The sequence below is a fragment of the Taudactylus pleione genome, unplaced genomic scaffold, assembly GCF_031769625.1.
Source record: "Taudactylus pleione unplaced genomic scaffold, aTauple2 ptg000391l, whole genome shotgun sequence".
Lineage (NCBI taxonomy): Eukaryota > Metazoa > Chordata > Amphibia > Anura > Myobatrachidae > Taudactylus > Taudactylus pleione.
In genome coordinates this window covers 13,501,603-13,522,557 of record NW_028284792.1, presented here as the reverse complement: position 1 = coordinate 13,522,557, position 20,955 = coordinate 13,501,603, and the positions used below count along the sequence as shown (strand labels likewise).

The window sequence follows — 20,955 nt, the reverse complement described above, 5'->3', positions numbered from 1 at the left end:
TGGGGGGGGGGGATTTAGGGTTAGGCACCCCCCCAGGAGGTTAGGGTTAGGCTAGGGGAAGGGAGGGTTAGGGTTAGGCACCACTGGGGAGACTTAGGGGTAGGCACCTCCCCGGGGGACTTAGATTTAGGCGGTGGGGAAGGGGGGGTTAGGTTTAGGCACTTAGAGGGGGGTTAGGGTTAGGCACTGGGGGGGAAGGGTTAGGCACCCCTAAGGGAGGGTTAGGGGGTAGAATAGGTTAGTGAATACTTACCTGGGGACAATTGGGATTTTCATCCTTGTCGGGCTGCCGCTGTCGGGATTTGGGCTGCATGGTGAATTCTGCTGTACTATACTGTTCTACTTGGCTTACGTGGTAGTCTTCCATAATCATTTTACTCATGTGATACCACTGTTTTATTGATGGCAGTCTTTTATTTCAGAGGTTTTATAGACTCAGACATACTCCTATGTCAGGTTTTGTGTTCTTAATTTTCTCTAACCTCTTAAAAATAAAATGTGTTTTTGTTTTTCTCAATAATGTTACTGAAAAATCAGACAGACGTTATACATATTTTTTATAAAATTAACACTTTTGCAAAATGAATGACTAGTGAAAATTTCTAGTTATTGTAATCTTCTTTTCCCTTTAAACTAAACGAAGCTCACACTAAATAATCTTGTGCACACTTAGGGGTATATTTACTAAAATGAGAGTTTTTAGAAGTGGAGATTTTGCCCATAGCAACCGATCAGATTCTAGCTATTATCTTCTAGAAGGTGCTAGTTAAATGTTATGTAGAATCCTGATTGGTTGCTATGGGCAACATCTCCACTTCTAAAAACTCACTTTAGTAAATATACCCCTTAGGGTCTGATTCAGCAGTGCATGCAAGTGCAATGCTGAACACAGATTCCCAATTATCGGGAACCTGCACGTGCGCCGGACCCATTCGCACGCAGCCCCTTCAATTCCTCTGCCTGATTGACAAATGGAGGCATGTAAGGGGCGGACGGTATTCCTGGGCACAGGGCATGTCCGCCCCGTTTTCTGGGAGTGGCAAGGCCGGGGACTGCATCGACGGACGCAGTTTCCTGGCCTCGCAAGCCGGCCAGCCTGTGTAAGCTTAGGCTTACTCAGCTGACCTACAGCGCAGCGCTGTCCACCATCTCTACCATTGACCACGGATGGTCGCGATGTTGTTTCCAGCCTGCAACCTCGGTTGCAGTGCTGGGATTGCAAATGCAAAAGGGGGTGTCATACACCTCCTGCTGCATTTCCATATTTGCAAGGACGGAATTGCAAAGCTGCCTGCTTTTCACTCTCTGTCTGTCTCTCTCTGTCTGTCTCTCTCTCTTCTTTTTTTCTATATAATATATATATACGACAGGCTCAATCCACGGCACTCAACCATCTGGGGTGCCCTTGGTATGTGACCACACCATCTACATAAAAAATATCATGCAAACTCGGCACTCACATGATTTTTAAACTGCAATTCCTTTTGAACATAGGGAATGTTGGTTCCAAAATATTGCAATAATAAGTAATTATTGCAATATTTTGGAACCAACATTCCCTCTGTTCAAAGGAGTTGCAGTTTGAGTGCCGAGCTTGTATGATAATATATATATATATATATATATATATATATATATATATATATTAATTATGTGTATATATATATATATATATATATATATATATATATATATATATATATATATATAATGTATTTGTCTCCCATTTCCAAAATGCTTGGGACCAGGGGCATTTTGGATGTCAGAATTTTCCGTATTTTGGAATAATTGCATACCATATTGTAATGTCTTAGGAATAGGGCCCAAATCTAAACACAGAATTAATTTATGGTTCATATACACACAGCCTGAAGGTAATTTTATACAATACTTTCAATAATTTTGTGCATCAAACAAAGTTTGTGTACATACATGAAATTCATTTATGTTTCATATACACATTATACATACAGCCTATAAGTCATTTTATACTTTCATTTTAATAATTTGTGCCTTAAACAAAGACTGTGTACATTGAACCATCAAAAATCAATGATTTCACTATCTCAGTTATTTATTTATTATTATTATTTATTAACAGTTTCTTATATAGCGAAACAAATTCCTTGCTTTACAATTTGAATTAACATTATACTGGGTTGTAAAAGACATACATACATACATACATACATAAAAGACATACATAAGGGTAAGAGGGCCCTGCTCGCAAGCTTACAATCTATAGGGAAATAGGTGTTGATACACAAGGATAGGTGCTACATATTGCATATTGGTCCAGCCCGATTGCAGATGTTTAAAAATACTCCGTATTTCGGAATATTCTGTATTTTGGAATATATGGATATGGGAGACTCAACGTGTGTGTGTGTGTGTATGTGTTTATGTGTATATAATATATATATCTAACTATATCTCAATCACAGTCAGGTGCATAAATATTGGTACATTGACAGAATTTTCATATTTTGGCCTCTATTCACCACCACAATGGCTTTGAAATGAAACAAACAAGATGTGCTTTAACTGCAGACTTTCAGATTTAATTTGAGGGTAATTACATCCAAATCAGGTGAACGGTGTAGGAATTACAATGGTTTCTATATGTGCCTCCCACTTTTTAAGGGGCCAAAAGTAATGGGACAAACTAAACAATCCTAAATCTAACTTTCACTTTTTAATACTTTGTTGCAAATCCTTTGCAGGCAATTACAGCCTGAAGTCTGGAACGCATAGACGCTGGGTTTCATCCCTGGTTATGCTCTGCCAGGCCTCTACTGCAAATGTCTTCAGTTCCTGCTTGTTCTTGGGGCATTTTCCCTTCGGTTTTGTCTTCATTAAGTGAAATGCATGCTTAATCGGATTCAGGTCAGGGGATTGACTTGGCCATTGCATAACATTCCACTTTTTAGCCTTAAAAATCTCTTTGGTTGCTTTTGCAGTATGCTTCGGGTCATTGTCCATCTGTACTGTGAAGCGCCGTCCAATGAGTTCTGAAGCATTTGACTGAATATGAGCATATAATATTGCCCGAAACACTTCAGAATTCATTCTGCTGCTTTTGTCAGCAGTCACATCATCTATAAATACAAGGGAACCAGTTCCTTTGGCAGCCATACATGCCCACGCCATGACACTACCACCACCATGCTTCACTGATGAGGTGGTATGTTTTGGTTCATTAGCAGTTCCTTTCCTTCTCCATACTCTTCTCTTCCCATCACTCTGGTACAAGTTGATCTTTGTCTCATCTGTCCATAGGATGTTGTTCCAGAACTGTAATGGCTTTTTTAGATGTTGTTTGGCAAACTCTAAGCTGGTCTTCCTGTTTTTGTGGCTCACCAATGGTTTACATCTTGTGGTGAACCCTCTATATTCACTCTTGTGAAGTCTTCTCTTGATTGTTGACTTTGACACATATACACCTACCTCCTGGAGAGTGTTCTTGATTTGGCCAACTGTTGTGAAGGGGTTTTTCTTCACCAGAGAAATAATTCTTCTGTCATCCACCACAGTTGTTTTCCGTGGTCTTCCGGGTCTTTTGGTGTTGCTGAGCTCTCCGGTGCGTTCTTTCTTTTTAAGAATGTTCCAAACAGTTGATTTGGCCACACCTAATGTTTTTGCTATCTCTCTGATGGGTTTGTTTTGATTTTTCAGCCTAATGATGGCTTGCTTCACTGATAGTGACAGCTCTTTGGATTTTGGATAATTCCTACACCGTTCACCTGATTTGGATGTAATTACCCTCAAATTAAATCTGAAAGTCTGCAGTTAAAGCACATCTTGTTTGTTTCATTTCAAAGCCATTGTGGTGGTGAATAGAGGCCAAAATCTGAAAATTCTGTCAATGACCCAATATTTATGCACCTGACTGTATATATATATATATTATACTGTGTGTGTGTGTGTGTGTGTGTGTGTGTGTATATATATATATATATATATATATAAATAACTTGGGGTAATTAGCTGGTAGATGGGTGTCAGTGGTGCATTTTCTAAGGTGCTCAGTCAGGGTCCACACATCTTTTCGCGTATAAATAAAAGAAATGTGCATTGCTGTCAGCATACTGTAGAAAGAAATTAACAAACGCCTAGCCCCCATTCGGGGCACTGACTCACATCTTCGCCCCTGACTACCTTTGGCAGCTTGTCTGAGTCACAAAGTCTCTGCCTGCTTCTCTGCAGGTCTATCACCATTAAATTTTAGTCTCATCTGAGCAGAGCACCTTCCTCCATACATTTTGGGAGTCTCCCACATGCCTTTTGGCAAACTCAAATCGTGTCTTCTTATTTTTATCACTAAGTAATGGCTTTTTTCTGGCCACTCTTCCATAAAGCCCAGCTCTATGGAGTGTACGGCTTATTGTGGTCACATGCACAGATACACCAGTCTCTGCTGTGGAACTCTGCAGCTCCTTCAGGGTTACATTTGGTCTCTGTGCTGCCTCTCTGATTAATGCCCTCCTTGCCCGGTCTGTTAGTTTTGGTGGGCGGCCCTCTTTTGGCAGGTTTGTTGTGGTACCATGTTCTTTCCATTTGATGATGATTGATTTGATGGTGCCCCGGGGGATCATCAAAGATTTGGATATTTTTTTATAACCCAACCCAGAATTGTAGTTCTCAACAACTTTGTCCCTGACTTGTTTGGACAGCTCCTAGGTCTTCATGGTGTGATGCCTCTTGCTTAGTGGTGTTGCAGCCTCTGGGGCCTTTCAGAAAAGGTGTGTTTATACTGACAGATCATGTGACACTTAGATTTCACACAGGTGGACTTCATTTCACTAAGTATGTGACTTCTGAAGGTAATTGGTTGCACCAGAACTTTTGAGGGGCTTCATAGCTAAGGGGGTGATTTCATATGCACATGCCAATTTTCAGAATTTTATTTATAAAGATTCTTTTTTATATATATTTTTCTTATTTCACTTCACCAAATTAGACTATTTTGTGCAGATCCATCACATAAAATTCAGATAAAAAAAATAAATTACAGGTTGTAATCTAACAAAAAAGGTAAAAAGCCAAGGGGGGGAATACTTTTGCAAGGCACTGTATGTATATTATAATGGAGGGCACCAGAACAGACCGTGGTGTGGAAAACAGCTGTTTACTCTGTAATGTAGCATTTTGTTACAGATACAGCTACAGTCGCACACAGAACATTAACATGCCACGTGTAATTTTAATCATCAAAGTCTGCTTGTACGTCTTATTCGCATCGCATTGCGACTAATACTCGCTAGCGGCGGATAAGATGCACGAAAAGAAGCTCGGCATAAACCAATTCGTACAGGACTAGGTGTGATTAGAAGGGCTGTTTATCGTGACAGCAACAACGTCAGTACCTATAGAGGAGCACCCCGCCACTGAACCTTTTTACATGAATGCAGGTACTTTGGTCTTAATTGTAATGAATTTGGCCTTAGAAGCGCATGTGGAGGGGGGAAGGGGGGCACATGTGAATGCCACAGATTATATAAAATAAAACAAATAAGCAGCGCTTAGAGGTCTAATTAAAAGACAGATGGTTCCAGATAAAGAAAACAGAGATTGTATACAAATAAAACCACACAGTATGTAACAATGTATTTTATGGCTGTCTATATTCAGACCCTGCCAAATTGAACAATCATAGACTGGTTTATTATACTACACATCACACTTGCAGAAGCTTATTTAAAACTGAATCCAATTAATAGCAGCTTGGCAATGAACAGTTTTATATCCAATGATAATTGATTTGTGTGCTGCATAAGCAAAGTCTACATACTGTAGATCATCAAATTAAAAAATGTATAAAAAAGTAATGCTCCTTCCTGTTTTTGTCCAGCAATGGTGGCTGTGATCTGAATATTCTGGAGCCCAATAGAGATGAGAATTTTCCTTATATTAGGTCTCCAGTCTCTGTACATCTCAGCCCCAGATGAATTGAATGGGCCGCTGGTGCAGCGATGTGTCACCGGTGGTTTAGAATAGCAGGCAGCTCCGCACCGTTTTGTAGTGCCAACAAACAATCTTCATCCCGCATTTGCCAATGGTGTTAAAATAATAGTAGTGCTCAACAGGTCTTTAAGGAAGTATTTTAGGTAATTGATTGGCCACAGCTGCAACAAAATGAAATACAGGAGCCTGTATACGCTCGAGGTGTTACAGAGAGCTCTCCCCTCAGTCCAAGAGTGCATTCTCAGTGGGATGATATAAAGGAGCAGTGGATCAAAGGCGATATAATGTTAACATATCTTAATGATCTAATGACCAAAAGATGCAAGATATATATTGTTCATTCTTTTGGAGAATTTTGCAGTGTGGGCCTGATTCAGCAAGGATTGCAGTTGCTCATACGCACTCAATCGGACAATTTTTTTTACACTGCGCAAACCAGCCACTGCGATTGGAACTGCCATCGCAGTGGCGACGCAGACCCATCGCAGAGTGATTGCCAGGAAGTGCCGTATGTAGGTGGTGACGGGGGGTGGATTTCAACAGCTTTGCAGGGGCGTGCATAAATTAGCCACTGTGATACCATACACATCCTGAGGCCTCATAGCGTATGTGGAAGTTAGCAGTTCCTGAGTGAGGTCTGACCTGCCTCAACTGTGCGCATGGGTCCGATGTTACAGATTATTTCGCTATGTTTCCAAAGTATACGGATGTGAGTAAGGGAAAGTGGACGTCCTTATGTTAGGCTGCGATCGCAATGCGAATGCAATCATTTGCATATCACCACTGATATTAGCAAGTACGTTGCATGCGTATTAGTAGAATAGTGATCCTTGCTGAATCAGGCCCTGTATACGCACTATATCAGTTGTTCTGGGGATGAAGAGATCAGGACGTTCATCGCCTTGTTTGCACAGTTTAATGTGTACCTAGCCTATGAGCAAATTAAGATGCAAAATATAAAAAAAGTAGCAACATTGAGGAAAAAGTTATCTTAAGTAACTAGTACACTGCGGAAAAAGGATAGATGTATGAGGACACATCTGCAGATATATATTACATTTATGTCATTATGTTGACATTTTTCACTCTACAGACACTTGTGCACTTATTGCTGTTAAAGTCAACCCCTGGCCCACCCTTACAGAACACAAAATTATCTAGATAGGTGAAAACATCATTACAAAAGTTGTATTTCTCTCTTCTGTTAATAGGATTGATAATTCACAACTGGAGATACCAGGTGACAACATTATTAATGGAGAAATATGCCCAATTCTGGATTCCAACACTCACTTGTACACAGAAATAGGTAAAAGCAGGATTGGTTCTTAAAAAGCAATAATACGCATTCGGAAACGATTTGTTACTAGAGAGGCTGTGTATCTTTGTATTACAGATGTTACGTTGCCATCTCATTTGGCTGCAAACACTTTCACGGACCAATCTCTGGATACAAGTGGTGCGGCTGCTATTAAACAAAATATGGGGAGACCACACAACAGCTTTTTAAAAGGCTCTAATGTTCTGCCTTGTGAAGTCCATGATATATATGATGAACTGTTACAAATCTACCAAAAACTGCAGGTAAAATACGTCTTGAGAAAAATGATCATTTTCATTATTGAATCATGCATTGTTCTACTTGTATAAAATAGTCCTGATAACCAATAGATATCTCAAAGTAGTGGGGCTAAGTCTGTGTGGGGAGCAAAGCAAAAAAAAGAAAAGCAAGTAACTGTGCAGCTGTACAAATCATGTTGCAATGCAAAGGGTGCAAATACATTTTTCTCCTTCATCCACTAGGGGACACTGGAGTTCAAGACAGTGGGGTATAGACGGTGGTAGAGCAGAGCTTGGCACTTTAAATAATTTAAAAGTGTGACTGGCTCCTCCCCCTCTATGCCCCATCAGCCCCAGTTTTTAGAATGTGCCCGAGAGAGCCGATCGCACATCTGGCTGTCTCCAGCCTTTTTCATATTTTTTATTTTTCAAGCATTGAGGACAGGCAGACTGCTTGCTGTGACAGTCTGCCTGCTACGGGGGAGCCGCCGGGAGGGCACCACACGGCTACTGCAGCCTGTGTCCGGTGACCCTGAGGAGGGGGCACCAGCAGATGGAGTCATCGGACCCTGCGAGGACCCGCCACTGCTGACACCGGCATGTGTCCGGGTTCCTCGCCGCCCCCTCAGCCCAGCATCCCGGCCGCAACAGCCCGTAAGTATATCCCACCACTCCTGACTAGCTGGAGTGGTGGGCGAAAATGCTGGGCTCAAGACAGCGCGCGCTGCGCGGCTGTTACACAGCCTCCTTCCCCTGCCAGTAAACAGGCAGTGTCGGAGCTGCTGATGAGACCCGCTGCTGCACTCGGCAGTCAGCGTCCGGGTCTCTGGCTTAGCCTAGCCACTGTTCCCCCTCTCCTATTTAAATGAGGGGATGGATAAAGCAAGAGGCCCCTTTGAAGACGCCTGCTCCTCACTCCTATATGCAAGGAGGGAGACTGCTGCGTCCCACTGCTACCATAACGGGAGTCTGCAGCCCCGCTATTATAGCCCTGCATAACGGGGCTGGGGCGGGGCTTAAGGAGCCGCTCAACGCGGCTCTAAGTTGCCGCGCTGGTGCTTGTATGAAAGCACCGGCGCTGGCTTATGCTCATTAGCCGCTGTAGAGCGCGGTACAGCGCTCTTAGCGGTTGGTTGCTGTGCCGGTGCTTATTTGAAGAAGCACCGACGCTGGCTCTCACAGCGCTATGCCTGCCTAGAGAGAGAGGCTGGAAAATAACAGCGCTTGTAGTGCAGAGTCCCCGTTAGCGAGACGGGGTTGATTTACCGCCATTAATGTGGCGTTGGGGGCGGGGCTTAGCGGCGACCCGGCCAAGGCCAAAACGGTGGTCTCAAGGACAGCGCGTGCCACGCTGCGGTTAGAGCTAATGAGCACAGCTGCGCCTTTGTACGGGATCCCCCCTCATGTAGTCTGCACTGCAGCAGCATCCCTGAGGTTAGTAAGCGGCTCACTGTAATAATGCCGCTTCCCTGTACAACGCTCTGGAACATCCTGCCTGAGCAATGCCAGCAGTCAGGTCCAACACAGGTGGGCAAGCGCTGACTCCCCCCCCGCCCCCTCTGCTCAGGAGAGAGGCTGGAAGACAGGACCCGCCATAGCTGAAATCGGCAGAGTCCGGGTCTCGTGCCCCTTCCCCAGCATGGCTGTTAGTAGGCTGACAGCGGTGAGGTCTGCATTGCACCGCGCACCCTCCCGCCCTGTATGCTGCGTTGTCACTTGCAGGGAGGTGCGGGCGCTGTTGCAGTGCTTGTACAGGGAGGAGGCTTTCCGGTGGCGCGCACTCCACGCGCTACAGACCTGGGCCCTCCATTTCAGTATTCGGGCTAGGCATAATACAGCACTGCCTTAGCGATTATCAGCTCTCATCTATTAACAGGAGGAGACGCTGCGTTACGCAGTTCCTGGCTGTGCTGAGCAACTTTACATGCCCGCTCCTCCAAATGATGATTAAGCCCCCCTCGCTTGTGTAGGAGCCATGAACGCTCCTCCCGTGTTATCGGCACCGGCTGGACCTTCAACTACTCCGCTTTTATGCGGTTCTACTGCGGGGGCAAGTAGCGCTGTGTTGACTGGAGTATATCAGTGGCTCACACAGCGTGGTAATTCAGGAATGCATACAGTCCAGCGACTGCAACAGTGCCCCTGCTTCCCTATTATGGGCAGCAGTATCTACCTGCACACAAGCAGTATAGCTCAGTGCACTACCTGCAGCAGGGAGTGCTTTAGCACTGGTTTCCTACGAGACCCCTCCCTTTTTGGGAGTGCTTCAATAAATAATAGGATGTCCGTCACTGTATGACAGGAGTATTCCCAGCTAAATACGCTGTGCTGACGGGACACGGTCCCGCCATTTTGCCAGACAGTGTAGTGGTTAGCGTTGCTGCCTCGCAGCAGTGAGGTCGTGGGTTCTCTTCCCACCGTGGTCCTAGCTGTGTGGAGTTTGCAAGCAACGGATGTTACCCCCTGTCATGGCTTCCCTTTGGTTCTATAAAGGGCACTTGGCTTAACCTAATTAAAGATATATAGTATGTATAGTACTTGTACTAGTCATTGTTCTGGTTGCTGGGGCCAAAACTTATGGTTATAGCTTACCCGTAACCAGGGTTAGCACATTATTGTGTCCCATCCCCAGGCTTATGCCTCATAACCCTGAACACGCTCTATCTCGTCTGATTTTGGAAGCTAAGCAGGGTCAGGCCTGGTTAGTACTTCGATGGGAGACCACCTGGGAATACCAGGTGCTGTAGGCTTAAATAGGTGCCAGCACATATACTACATTATAGGCTGGTTTTAAAACCTTCCAGTTCTGTATAGTGCTAGCTACTGTGCATAGCTAGTTGTTAGCAGAATGGGAACTAGCCTAAACCCCTGTTTGCACTATAACACCGCGTTATGCGGTTCTGAGAGGGGCCAGTTACTCAGCCGGTGCACATTCCCGGCTAGAGGCGCTGGGCTGACGGGACACAGTGCCGCCATTGCAGCGCAGGGTATTACCCACTGTCAGGCTTCCCCTTGGCTTTATAACAAAGGGTGCCTAGCTTAATCTAATGGCCTGATGAAGGTTACTCCATGGTGTACTAGCTACTCTGCCTAAACTGAGATCGTCTTTTTGATTCCCTCTTCAAAAAACGGGTTAATCTGGAGCTAAAATAGCTCACCTGAAGCACGCACGCACGCTCATAATATATAAGGCGAGTACACCAGTAACAGAAGTCCCAGGAACGACACCAGTCTGGGACAGCACGCTGCTAACACATCTTGCCTCTACGCCATAACAGAATGACGGCCACATGAGCAGCCTCCCGGCGTGGAGGTAAGCCACGGTATATATATATGTGTGTATGTATGTATGTGTGTGTATGTATGTATGTATGTATATATATATATATATATATATATGTGTGTATGTGTATATATATATATATATATATAGTATTTTATACCAGCCCTGCTTTAGAATATATACATGCTGGAGTGAATTGTCCATCCATGGCGCTAATTATGCTCAGGTTCTATTTTAAATATTATCGTCGCCTACTAAACTTGTATGTAGGTACACGTATGCATATGTGGATATTGCTACTGGTCGCTCACAGGTAAGAGCTTACCTCACTAATGCCTAGGAAGATGCTCCTATTTCATGCAACCTGACATACATAACGTTAATCTCCCATACGGAGCCTAGCGGCTGTCCTAGCAGCCCTCTGCTCTTTTAATCAGTTGGCTCTACACTTTAGAGTTTCCCTGGTGTGTGGGTGCATAGTTTGTACATTGAGATTAGCGACACTATTCTACTAGAATCTGTTGGGGTTATGGACCAAAGCGCATCTCTGGGCTAGTGCACATCTTTACATAAGTGTGACAGTCACTATGTTCCACGCAGGGGGCCTGGTTGGGTTTTCCTGTTCAGTATATGTTGATATTTTATCACACTAATAGGTACCTGACGGGTACTTGCATGGTTGTCCTGCTGCCCTGGCCTTGCTGTGTGGGATGCTTCCCTATATTGGTAGCTCTCCCTGGGTGGGGCTACATTCGTGCTCCTTTACTGCTAAGTTCCTGGTTGTTTTCACACTATGTTCGGGCCGGCAGTTGGTACTGACTACGCACTTCCATCAGGTTGGAAGTTGTCTTTTTATCCCTGTTTTCAGTATGGGTTATACTGCTGTCTGACCCTCTGAAAGGAATTGTAGTCTCCATCCTCTCGTATTCGCCTCTGCCTCATGTCCCGTGGGATCTCCACACGTTGGAGACTTCTATGGTATAACCTTTCCGCTGGTTCACAACTTTGTTGTAGTGGGACCTCAAGGATCGTTCCAAGCGATTGTTCGGTCTTGTCTTTGACCTCCCAGCATACTCTTTATTGGGAGTCTGTGGACAGGATCAACTTTGTATCTGTTGATTGGTATTGTCATACTTCTATCTATATGATTATGACCAGCGGTGCTGGGATTCTGCTGTCTGCAGCTGTTGCAGTTTCCTGTGCAGACTCTAGTACGATTCACGAGTTTTTCTCGTTTTCTGCCCTTCTCCTATGGATTCTTGTTGGGGCTCTCTGCTACCAGCTGTCTGGTTTGGTCTATTTTCAGCCGCTTCTCAACTGTGATTGTTTTCTCGCCAGCCGTTCTGTTCATTTTGGCTTCCGCTGTGCGTACGTTGTGGAAGTTCTTCTGTGACTGTCTCCTGAGGAGTAGTGTTTGTCTACTGTGCTCTACGACACTTGATCCTCTTCCTCTGCTGGGCCTATTGTTCTTGGCAGTCCCTATTTCGGTTTGGCCGAGGGGTCAGCAAGTTCTCCGCGCTTCCCACCCAGGAGGTTGGCTTTGGGACGTCCCCACTGTCTTGAACTCCAGTGTCCCCTAGTGGATGAAGGAGAAAACAGGATTTTGGTACTTACCGATAAATCCCTTTCTCCGATTCCACAGGGGACACTGGACGCCCGCCCAGCGCTACGTACCTGACGTTTTGTTGGGTTCATTCTATGGTTGTGTGACTGCATGGTTCCCTGTTATGGGTTCCACTGTTCTCATTCAGTCGGTCTTGTTCCGTTCTGTGGTCTTCTCCTTCTCCTCGTTTTCTGTTCTCTTGTCCTCCGTCTCCTCTCGGGCTCAGGTCTTAAACTGGGGCTGATGGGGCATAGAGGGGGAGGAGCCAGTCACACTTTTAAATTATTTAAAGTGCCAAGCTCTGCTCTACCACCGTCTATACCCCACTGTCTTGAACTCCAGTGTCCCCTGTGGAATCGGAGAAAGGGATTTATCGGTAAGTACCAAAATCCTGTTATTTCTCTTACAGCCATGGGGGACACTGCATGCAAAAAAAGGGTGTTTTTGTCCTTGCCTATTAAAAGTCCATGGGGGACACTGGTAACCATGGGTATAGGGTGGAACATGGGAGCCTGGGCACCAACTAGTAATAATTTTTATCTAGCAGCACAGTCTCTCTCCCCTATATCCCACCCCCCTCAGCCAGTTTTAGTTTGGTGCTTCAGGAGTGGGCACGTTTTAGGGGCTACTACTGCAGCCTCTGATTAGTTTGTTTTCTTTACTTCTCAGTGTCATTGATACCCTGCTACCACTCCACCACCCCTGTTCCATTGGCTGGATCACTGGCGACTGAGTTAGTAACCACAGCCGGTTCCTGCTCACACAGACCGGAGCCCAGCCACAGCCGAAACATTGGGGACAGGTAAAGCGACTCTGCCTGCAGAGAGGCACGTCTAAGTGGTTGTTCGCTGCTGGTCAGGGAGGTACTGGGGCCTGGTCTTCTTTGCACCCCCACTAGACCACCAGGGAAGCGTGGTGATTACATTTTTACTTAACCTCTGTTAGTACTTAACATCTGTTAGTGGTTAGTTAAATTGGGGACACATTTGTTTATAAGGTGCTTTTGTTAAATCAGTGTTTATCTGCTTAATGGTTATATACTGTTTGGTACCACTTTATTCTCTTAAGTGGTCCTTTCAACATTCAGTGCCTTTATTCCCCAGTACACCCACTTTTGTTATTATTTTACCAAAGTGTGTGGAGGTACTTCCTGGTACACATTATGTCTTCCAGAGGTCAGGCAGCAAAAGTCCCCAGGTAGGGGAGCACTGCGGTGTTGCGCACAATGGGCCGAATCAGACCCAGTCGATATCTGCGTACGCTCGCTAGATGCGTGTTCAAATTTTTCAAAGTGACACCACGGGAAGCGATCGCTCGCCAAGGCATAAGCACGCCCACCATGTCTTTGCGAGCGGTCACTTTGTGTGAGCGTACGCCCAATCGCAAGAGCAGAGCCGCCCACCAGCTCTTGTCATCTCCTGGAATTGTATTAAAACATTGGTACATCGACTAACGCAGTGCTTGCGGGAGCTTTACCCTGCAAGCATTGCGAGGAAATCAGGGTAAAAAAAATGGCAAGTGACATGCACTATGATGCTGCCTGTTAATTATGCACGCCTCTGAAAATGGCGTTGAAACACTCAGGCACGCCTGCATTCGCATCTCCAACCCCCTGTTATTAGTGTCCTGCCCCTGTTACCACCCACAAACGGCCTCTCCTGTCACTCATTACCCTGGGATGCCTTTGCTGAGGGAGCGAGAGGGTTTGCGAACGCAGTGTGTAGTTCGCACACGTGCAGAATTAAGCATGCGCGTACGCAGAACATCGGGCCGCTTGCGAGCGCACAGCATGAGCGAGCGGCTCTGAATCAGGCCCAGTATCTTATCAGAACTGTTCTGCGTCTATTGTTCTGCTTATTGTTCTGCTGTGCTGGGTGCTACAATGGTGTTTGTGCATTCCTCTGTCCCCTCCCTCATCACAACATGATTGGTGAGCTGTCTGCTGTCTTAACCCTCAGGTTTTCTGTTTGTCTCGGATCCTGTCCTTTTTGCAGACAGGCTTGGATTTGGGCCTTTTGGCTTGCCTCCCTCAAGATTCGGGTCTCGACACTCTCCATTCTTTTTCAAAAGAAAATTGACTCTTCTGGATGTTCAGACTTTTCTACAAGGTGTGCTTCACCTTCAACCACCATTCGTTTCTCCGGTGGCCCCATGGGATTTGGCTTTGGTGTTGACAGTCCTTAAGGCTTGCCCCTTTGAGCCTTTTGAAATGGTGGACCTCCCTTGACTTACCCTGAAAATGGTCTTCTTGCTCGCCATTGCCTTGGCCCGGCGAGTCTCTAACTTGAGTGCATTATCCTATCGATCTCCCTTCCTTATCTTTCACCCAGATCGGGCACTTCTCAGGACGTGCCTTGGCTATCTTCCGAAGGTCGTGTTTTTCTATATTAATCATGAAATTGTGCCTCCTTTTCCATTCCTGACTCTTCTACGTAGTTGGTCTCCCTGGATGTTGTTCGGGCTCTCTGTGTTTATGTAAATAGGATGCATGATATTCGAAAATCTGATTCCCTATTTGTTCTTTACGACTTCAACAAACGGGGCTGGCCAGTCTCCAAACACTCCAGACTTTGGCTCGCTGGCTTTGCTTCACTATCCGCCATGCCTATCTTTTGGCGGACAAATCAGCCCGACCTCTGTGTGTGCTCATTCCACCAGGTTAGTGGGCGGCTGAGTGTGGCGCATTCCTCTCAGTGGCTTTACTTCGCAGCCACGTGGCCTTCCGCCCCCACACTTTCACCAATTCTATTGGTCACTAATAACCATGGGTATAGAGTGGAGCAGGGGAGCCTAGGTACCAACTAGTTCATCTTTTTTTACCAAGCAGCACAGGCTCCCTCTCCCTTATACCCTGAGCCAGTTTAGTTAACAAGCCCAAGGTGAGGGAGGAGTAGGACCAGAACACATACTTCAAACACACAGCTAGAGAGAAGAGAGCTGGAAAAGACCAGTAGAAAAACATCCTCCCCAGCCAGGGGCATCAGGGTGGGTGCCCAGTGAGAAAAGGATTTAACAGGTAAGGACGAAAATCACCCTTTTTTTTTTTGCATGCCGGGTAAATACTGACTGCTTTTGCATGTAACTTTATGCTGGACAGCATTATTTTTACACTGTAAATTGGATTTGCATTTGGACACGACCCTAAACATCCAACTCTCTAAACATTTTGCATCTGCCCCACCTGCAGTGCAGCATGGTATTGCAAAGGGGCATAGTTACTTGTTTTTTTGTTTTATTTTTTTTACTTTGCTCCCAGCTCAGAATAGCCCCAGTATTTATTATTGCTGTGTTACCCCTTTTAATGAATCCACCAATTTATGATCTGTATACAGCAATTTCTGTTACATAGAAGACATGCAAAAAGTTCTTAATTTGCACTGCCCTAGGTTGATGCAAAACAGAGAAGCACCACCCCACCAAATAATATCTACATTCTGCAATGTATGTAGTATACTGCATGCTCGATAGACTTAGGGGCATATCCAATTACAGATGTCCTCATACACCTTGCGCGTTAAACAGCCCTTCTAATCACGCCATGCAGTGGCGTGACTCTGTAGTGCCGAGCGTCTCTGTGCGACTTTTTACCTTCAAATGCGACTTTTTCACAAAGTGATGCGAATAGTTAGCACTAGCAGCGTCTGCTGATTAAAATGATTTGTGGCATGCCTATGTTCTATGTGTGTCTGCGGGTGTATCTGCATGCTACACGCTACGTTACAGTGTTACAGCCGCTGACACTGTAACATAGCAGTTCACATGCAGATACACCTGCACTCGCTCACAGAACATAGGCATGCTGCATATCATTTTAATCAGCAGAAAGCTGTTTGTGTTATCTATTTGCATCACTGTATCAATAATACGCATTTGAAGGTAAAAAGACGCACGACTTGTAGCGCATGGAGGATAGATGTATGTGGACACATCTGTATGTGCAAAAGGGATTTCCTGCAGGTGCAAGATATTTGGTATTTAATGGGGTTTTTATTTTATTTATTTTTTAGCAGGTTTTATTTTTTTTTTCCTTAAATCTTAAAATTGTCGGGACTTGCTTCTGGACCCCTGTGGCACCTCCCTCTTATGACTAATTAAGCAATTGTAAGCTTCCAATTAGCTTAATTAGTCCAATAATGACTCCCTCCATTTCTCCGACATGCTGAAGTCTTCCCTCTGATGTCTGCAAAGTGTGTGTGTGTGTGTGTGTGTGTGTGACTCCTGTCAGTGTGTGTGTTTGACCACCTGTCAGTGACCCCCTTCCCCTGTCAGTTGTTTGTGACCCTGTTGAGTGTGTGGGTGTGCAGTCACTTACCTCATGTAGCAGCCAGTCGGGGGAGTGTGGAGAAGCAGCAGTCTGGCACAGCAGAGATCGGAGCTGCCAAAGCAGGTGAGTTTTTTTTTTTCTTCTCCCCCGTGGGATTTTGCCCATAAAAAAACCCTGCAACCAATTTTTCCTAAGTGGATACGGCAGGTATTGGGAGCGTGCATACCCCCCAAGATTGGTTGCGAGGTCCACATTATTTTTTGTAGCCAAAACCTTGCGGCCAATTGGATATGCCCCTTAATTTGTACAGTTTTGCTTCAAAATGTGTAAATCCTTCAGAATTTTCTAGATTTCTGCTGATAGAATGAGTTTTTTATGCTGGAATGCAGTGTTCTCCTTTCTCCAAACATAACGATTGTCATTTAAACCAAAAAGCTCTATTTTGGACTTATCTATCCACAAGTCTTCTGGCTTGTCCATGTGATCTTTAGCAAACTGCAGTGGCTTTCTCCTTGCAATCCTGCCATGCACACCATTGTTGTTCAGTGTCCTCCTGATGGTTGACTCATGAACATTAAAATTAGCTAATGTGAGAAAGGCCTTCACTTGCTTAGAGCAGTGGTTCCCAAACTTCTTTGAATCACGGCGCCCTAGTGCATCAGTTTCTTAATGAGAAATTCAGAAAAAAATATAGTGAAGTTGTAAAGTTAATTACAGTACCTGTCATCCTTAGGTTCAGATATGTAGTGGTGGACAGGTTTGCGCTTCTGTTTGTCCACATATTTACTTTACTTTGACCATAAACAATTTGATTTGGTGCTGGACCAGCAGCCTGAGGCACCCTGCGGCGCACAGTTTGGGAACCACTGGCTTAGAAGTTACCTTGGGTTTCTTTGTGACCTTGAGAATTATTAGATGCCTTGCTCTTGGTGTGGTCTTTCTTGATCGACCACTCCTGGGGAGGGCAGTAATGGTCTGCAATTTCCTCCATTTGTACACAATCTATCTGACTGTTGATTAGTGGAGTCCAAACTCTTTAGAGATGGTTTTGTAACCTTTTCCAGCCTGATGGGCATCAACAACTCTTCTTCTGAGGTCCTCAGAAATCTCCTTTTATCGTGGAAACAAACGTGTTGTGAACATCAGACTTTGATAGATACCTGTTATTTTAAAAATGACAGGTTGTCCATTCACACCTGACTGTCTTCTCATTGAATGAAAATACCTGACTCTAATTTCACCTTCAAAATATCTGCTAAGCCTAAAGGTTCACATGCTATTGCCACTTAAGGATATGTGATATTGAATAATTTTTCTCAATAAAAAAAATTAGCATGTCTAATTTTTTTTTTGTCTCATTTGTTTGATTTGGTTATCTTTATCTACTTTTAGGACTTGTTTGAAAATCTGAGTAACGTTGCAAACACACGTAAAGGTTTTCTGTCCAACCATCCAACTAGTTGATTGGTTTGAATGAAAATCTGGTAATGTATGAAAGCAAATGACAGCAATTTGCTTCCAAACGCCGGAAAATGGACAAAAACTGTTGTTTGAACAAATTGTTTAGATCAAACATTTAACAAACTTGTTTGACACCCATTTTCATCTGTTTTCTGGCATTTAGGAGCAAATTGCTGATCATCAGTTACTCCCATACGTTACCAGATTTTCAGTCCAACCAATCAACTAGTTGTATGGTTGGACAGAAAATCTTTACGTGTGTATGCAGCATTGGTTTTAGGCCAAATTTCAGCAGAATAAAAAATTCTGAAGGGTTCACAAACTTTTACGCACCACTGTATAATCACAGCATTTGTCTTGGGTATATTGTATAAAAGAGTATGCAGTAATGTTCCAATGTAACTTTATATGCTATTTAATTCACTTTCTCAGCAGAATTAACCAGTTGTGCTACATAAATAATCTCAATGTGTGTATTATTCTGTAGCAAGAAAGGATCTCACAACAAGAGTATTCCCTTCAGCTGAAAAAGCGAGAACAGCGTTTACTGGAAAGGGAGGAGATGCTGTTAAAACATCAAACTACCCTGAGCAAGATAAAGGGCGTAGAAGAGATTGTGCATGAAAAATTTCGAATAATGAAAGAGGTAATTAAATATTCTTGAATTAAAATGAACACAGCTTTTTGGTGTTTAACATACAGTTGATCTGTTAAACTGTATAGTTGTCCTTAAACATAACATATATAAAGATTGTTATCCTTCATTATGTGTTTAGAAATACAGCTTTTGTTTTTTTTTGCTGTTTACATATGTCCTCACTCGTCTTTGCTGCAGTTGCTCCAAAACGCCAAACGCCCCTCTTTGTGCTCCTGGTCCCTAGCGCCAGTGGTGGATCCAGGGGGGAGGGGGGGCTGGATCAGGGCGATCGCCCCCCGTAATACATAGCTCTATCCCGCCCACCTACTTATCCTTCAGCCACAGGCAGCAGAGGCCAGGATGAGCTGCGCCACACTGCGGGCGCCAGCCAGGGCCTGGCCACTTACTGTCAGGGCAGCTGAGACAAGTCAGCTGTCAGCCCAGGCACTCAGCCGGCCAGAGAAGGAAGAGAAGTAGCATGGGATTTGAAGTTTATCTTTTACTGCTTAGAATCTGAGCAGTAAAAGATCAACTACAAATCCCATGAGGCATTGCACCCTTTACAAAGATGGCCACCACTAGTGCGAAGGGGAAATGAGCTTAACCAAGCCAGCATGGGAATCCCTGAGAAGTCACCATGCTACAGGTAATAATAATACTGTCCCCACACATCTCCCTGTAATTTACTGCTCACCCGCTGGCATTAAACTGCCAGTGTGACGTCCTCAATATTATACTGCAATAATTTGTTTGAGTAAGGAGCATCTGCATACTGTGCTTTAAGCAGGGAGTGAAAAGCGCCAGTTTAAAACTACCTTAAAACAGATGGGTGGTGCAGGGCCCAAAAGAGTTGGGACTGAAAATGGGAGAGGGCAGGACTGCAGTGGGAAGAGTAATGAGTAGAGTGGGGAGGAGTCGGTATTCATTCTTAAACCGCCCCCTAAAAGTAAAGTCTAGATACGCCACTGCCTAGCGCCAGGCGTTTTTTTTGCCAAAAATGCTTCTGAGTCGCAATGCAACTAGGACACACCAGGAGACTGTGCTGACTAATTTGATATGTAACACCTGTATATCTGTGTGCTGTAATCTTTAAATCCGCATGCAAAGTACTGTGGTGCAGCGGCCACAGCTTTTTCCAACACCAAGTTCTGTTTTCAGTCTCAGTCGCACACAGATATACAAGTGTAACATATCAAATTAATCAGCACCGTCTCCTGATGCATCCTAGTAACATCTCGCATTGCAACTTAGATGCATTTTCTGCAAAAAAAAAAAGATGCCCGACGCTATTAGAGTTACACAGAACCTGGTGGCTCACTCACGCCAGGCATATTGTACTGCATGGTGTATTGAGGCTAGAAGAGAAAGGACACATCTGGAGGTTTCATTTGCTTAGTAAAGAATACATCTTGAATGTGGTCAGTGATGTTTTGCAGATCATATGGCTTCTGCTACTTTTGGTCAGCATGTGAAATGTGCAGTACATATTCTAACTATAACACACTGTACTTTCTCATCATTGTTCTCTGCTCACAGCCTCCATTGTCTAACACCAGATTGAATCTCTGTTGTCAGCTCTTTACACAAAATATTCTGGTCCTCACTTTCTGTTAGCCCATGCTCCCTCCTGGTCCCATTTGCCAACACAGTCACTCTAGTCCATACCGTCCCCTGTCCCAACATTAAAGTATAAACAAAGGATATTATCCAGTTAAATAGTTTCTTTTTTCAGCCAATTTGCCAATACTACTGAGCACCGTTGAACCGCTGTTTAAAATGACAATATTGCCATAATTTCTGTGCCTTGTGGTCTTCAACGTATCAAAAGTAAAAATGGATCAATTCCCAAGAACTTCTTGCGATTGCTATGTAGATACCCAAGAATACCGTTGAGTTCACAAGATGGGACTATTGTGCCCTCCTTAATCATATAGGAGCCTATGTATTGAGATGTTTTTTTACATAAAATTATGCCTATGGCCGGCAGCAGAAGCTTACACTGTGCGCATGTGAAGACTTCTACAATTTGTCGGGGATATAACTCTTGGGTATGGCGGTTACTGCAACCACTGTCCCTGCAAGTTCCTCTTTATACATAGTGGGGATATTGTCATTAAAAATTAAAATATCCACTGCAAAATGGATACTTAATAATAATCTTTGTAGTTCTGCGATTATTAGTG

The 20,955-nt window shown here is 44.3% G+C and overlaps 1 protein-coding gene across 3 annotated transcripts in view; it reads left to right on the top strand.

The window, feature by feature from the left end:
- CCDC138 (coiled-coil domain containing 138) overlaps positions 1-20,955 on the top strand; it is a 79,156-nt gene that overhangs the window by 18,754 nt on the left and 39,447 nt on the right. For all 3 annotated transcript variants that reach the window (XM_088445967.1, XM_088445965.1, XM_088445966.1), the window contains exons 4-6: positions 7,176-7,273; positions 7,361-7,548; positions 18,623-18,781. In XM_088445967.1, the coding sequence (XP_088302093.1) occupies positions 7,176-7,273; positions 7,361-7,548; positions 18,623-18,781 (445 nt within the window). The remainder of the gene's footprint in view (positions 1-7,175; positions 7,274-7,360; positions 7,549-18,622; positions 18,782-20,955) is intronic.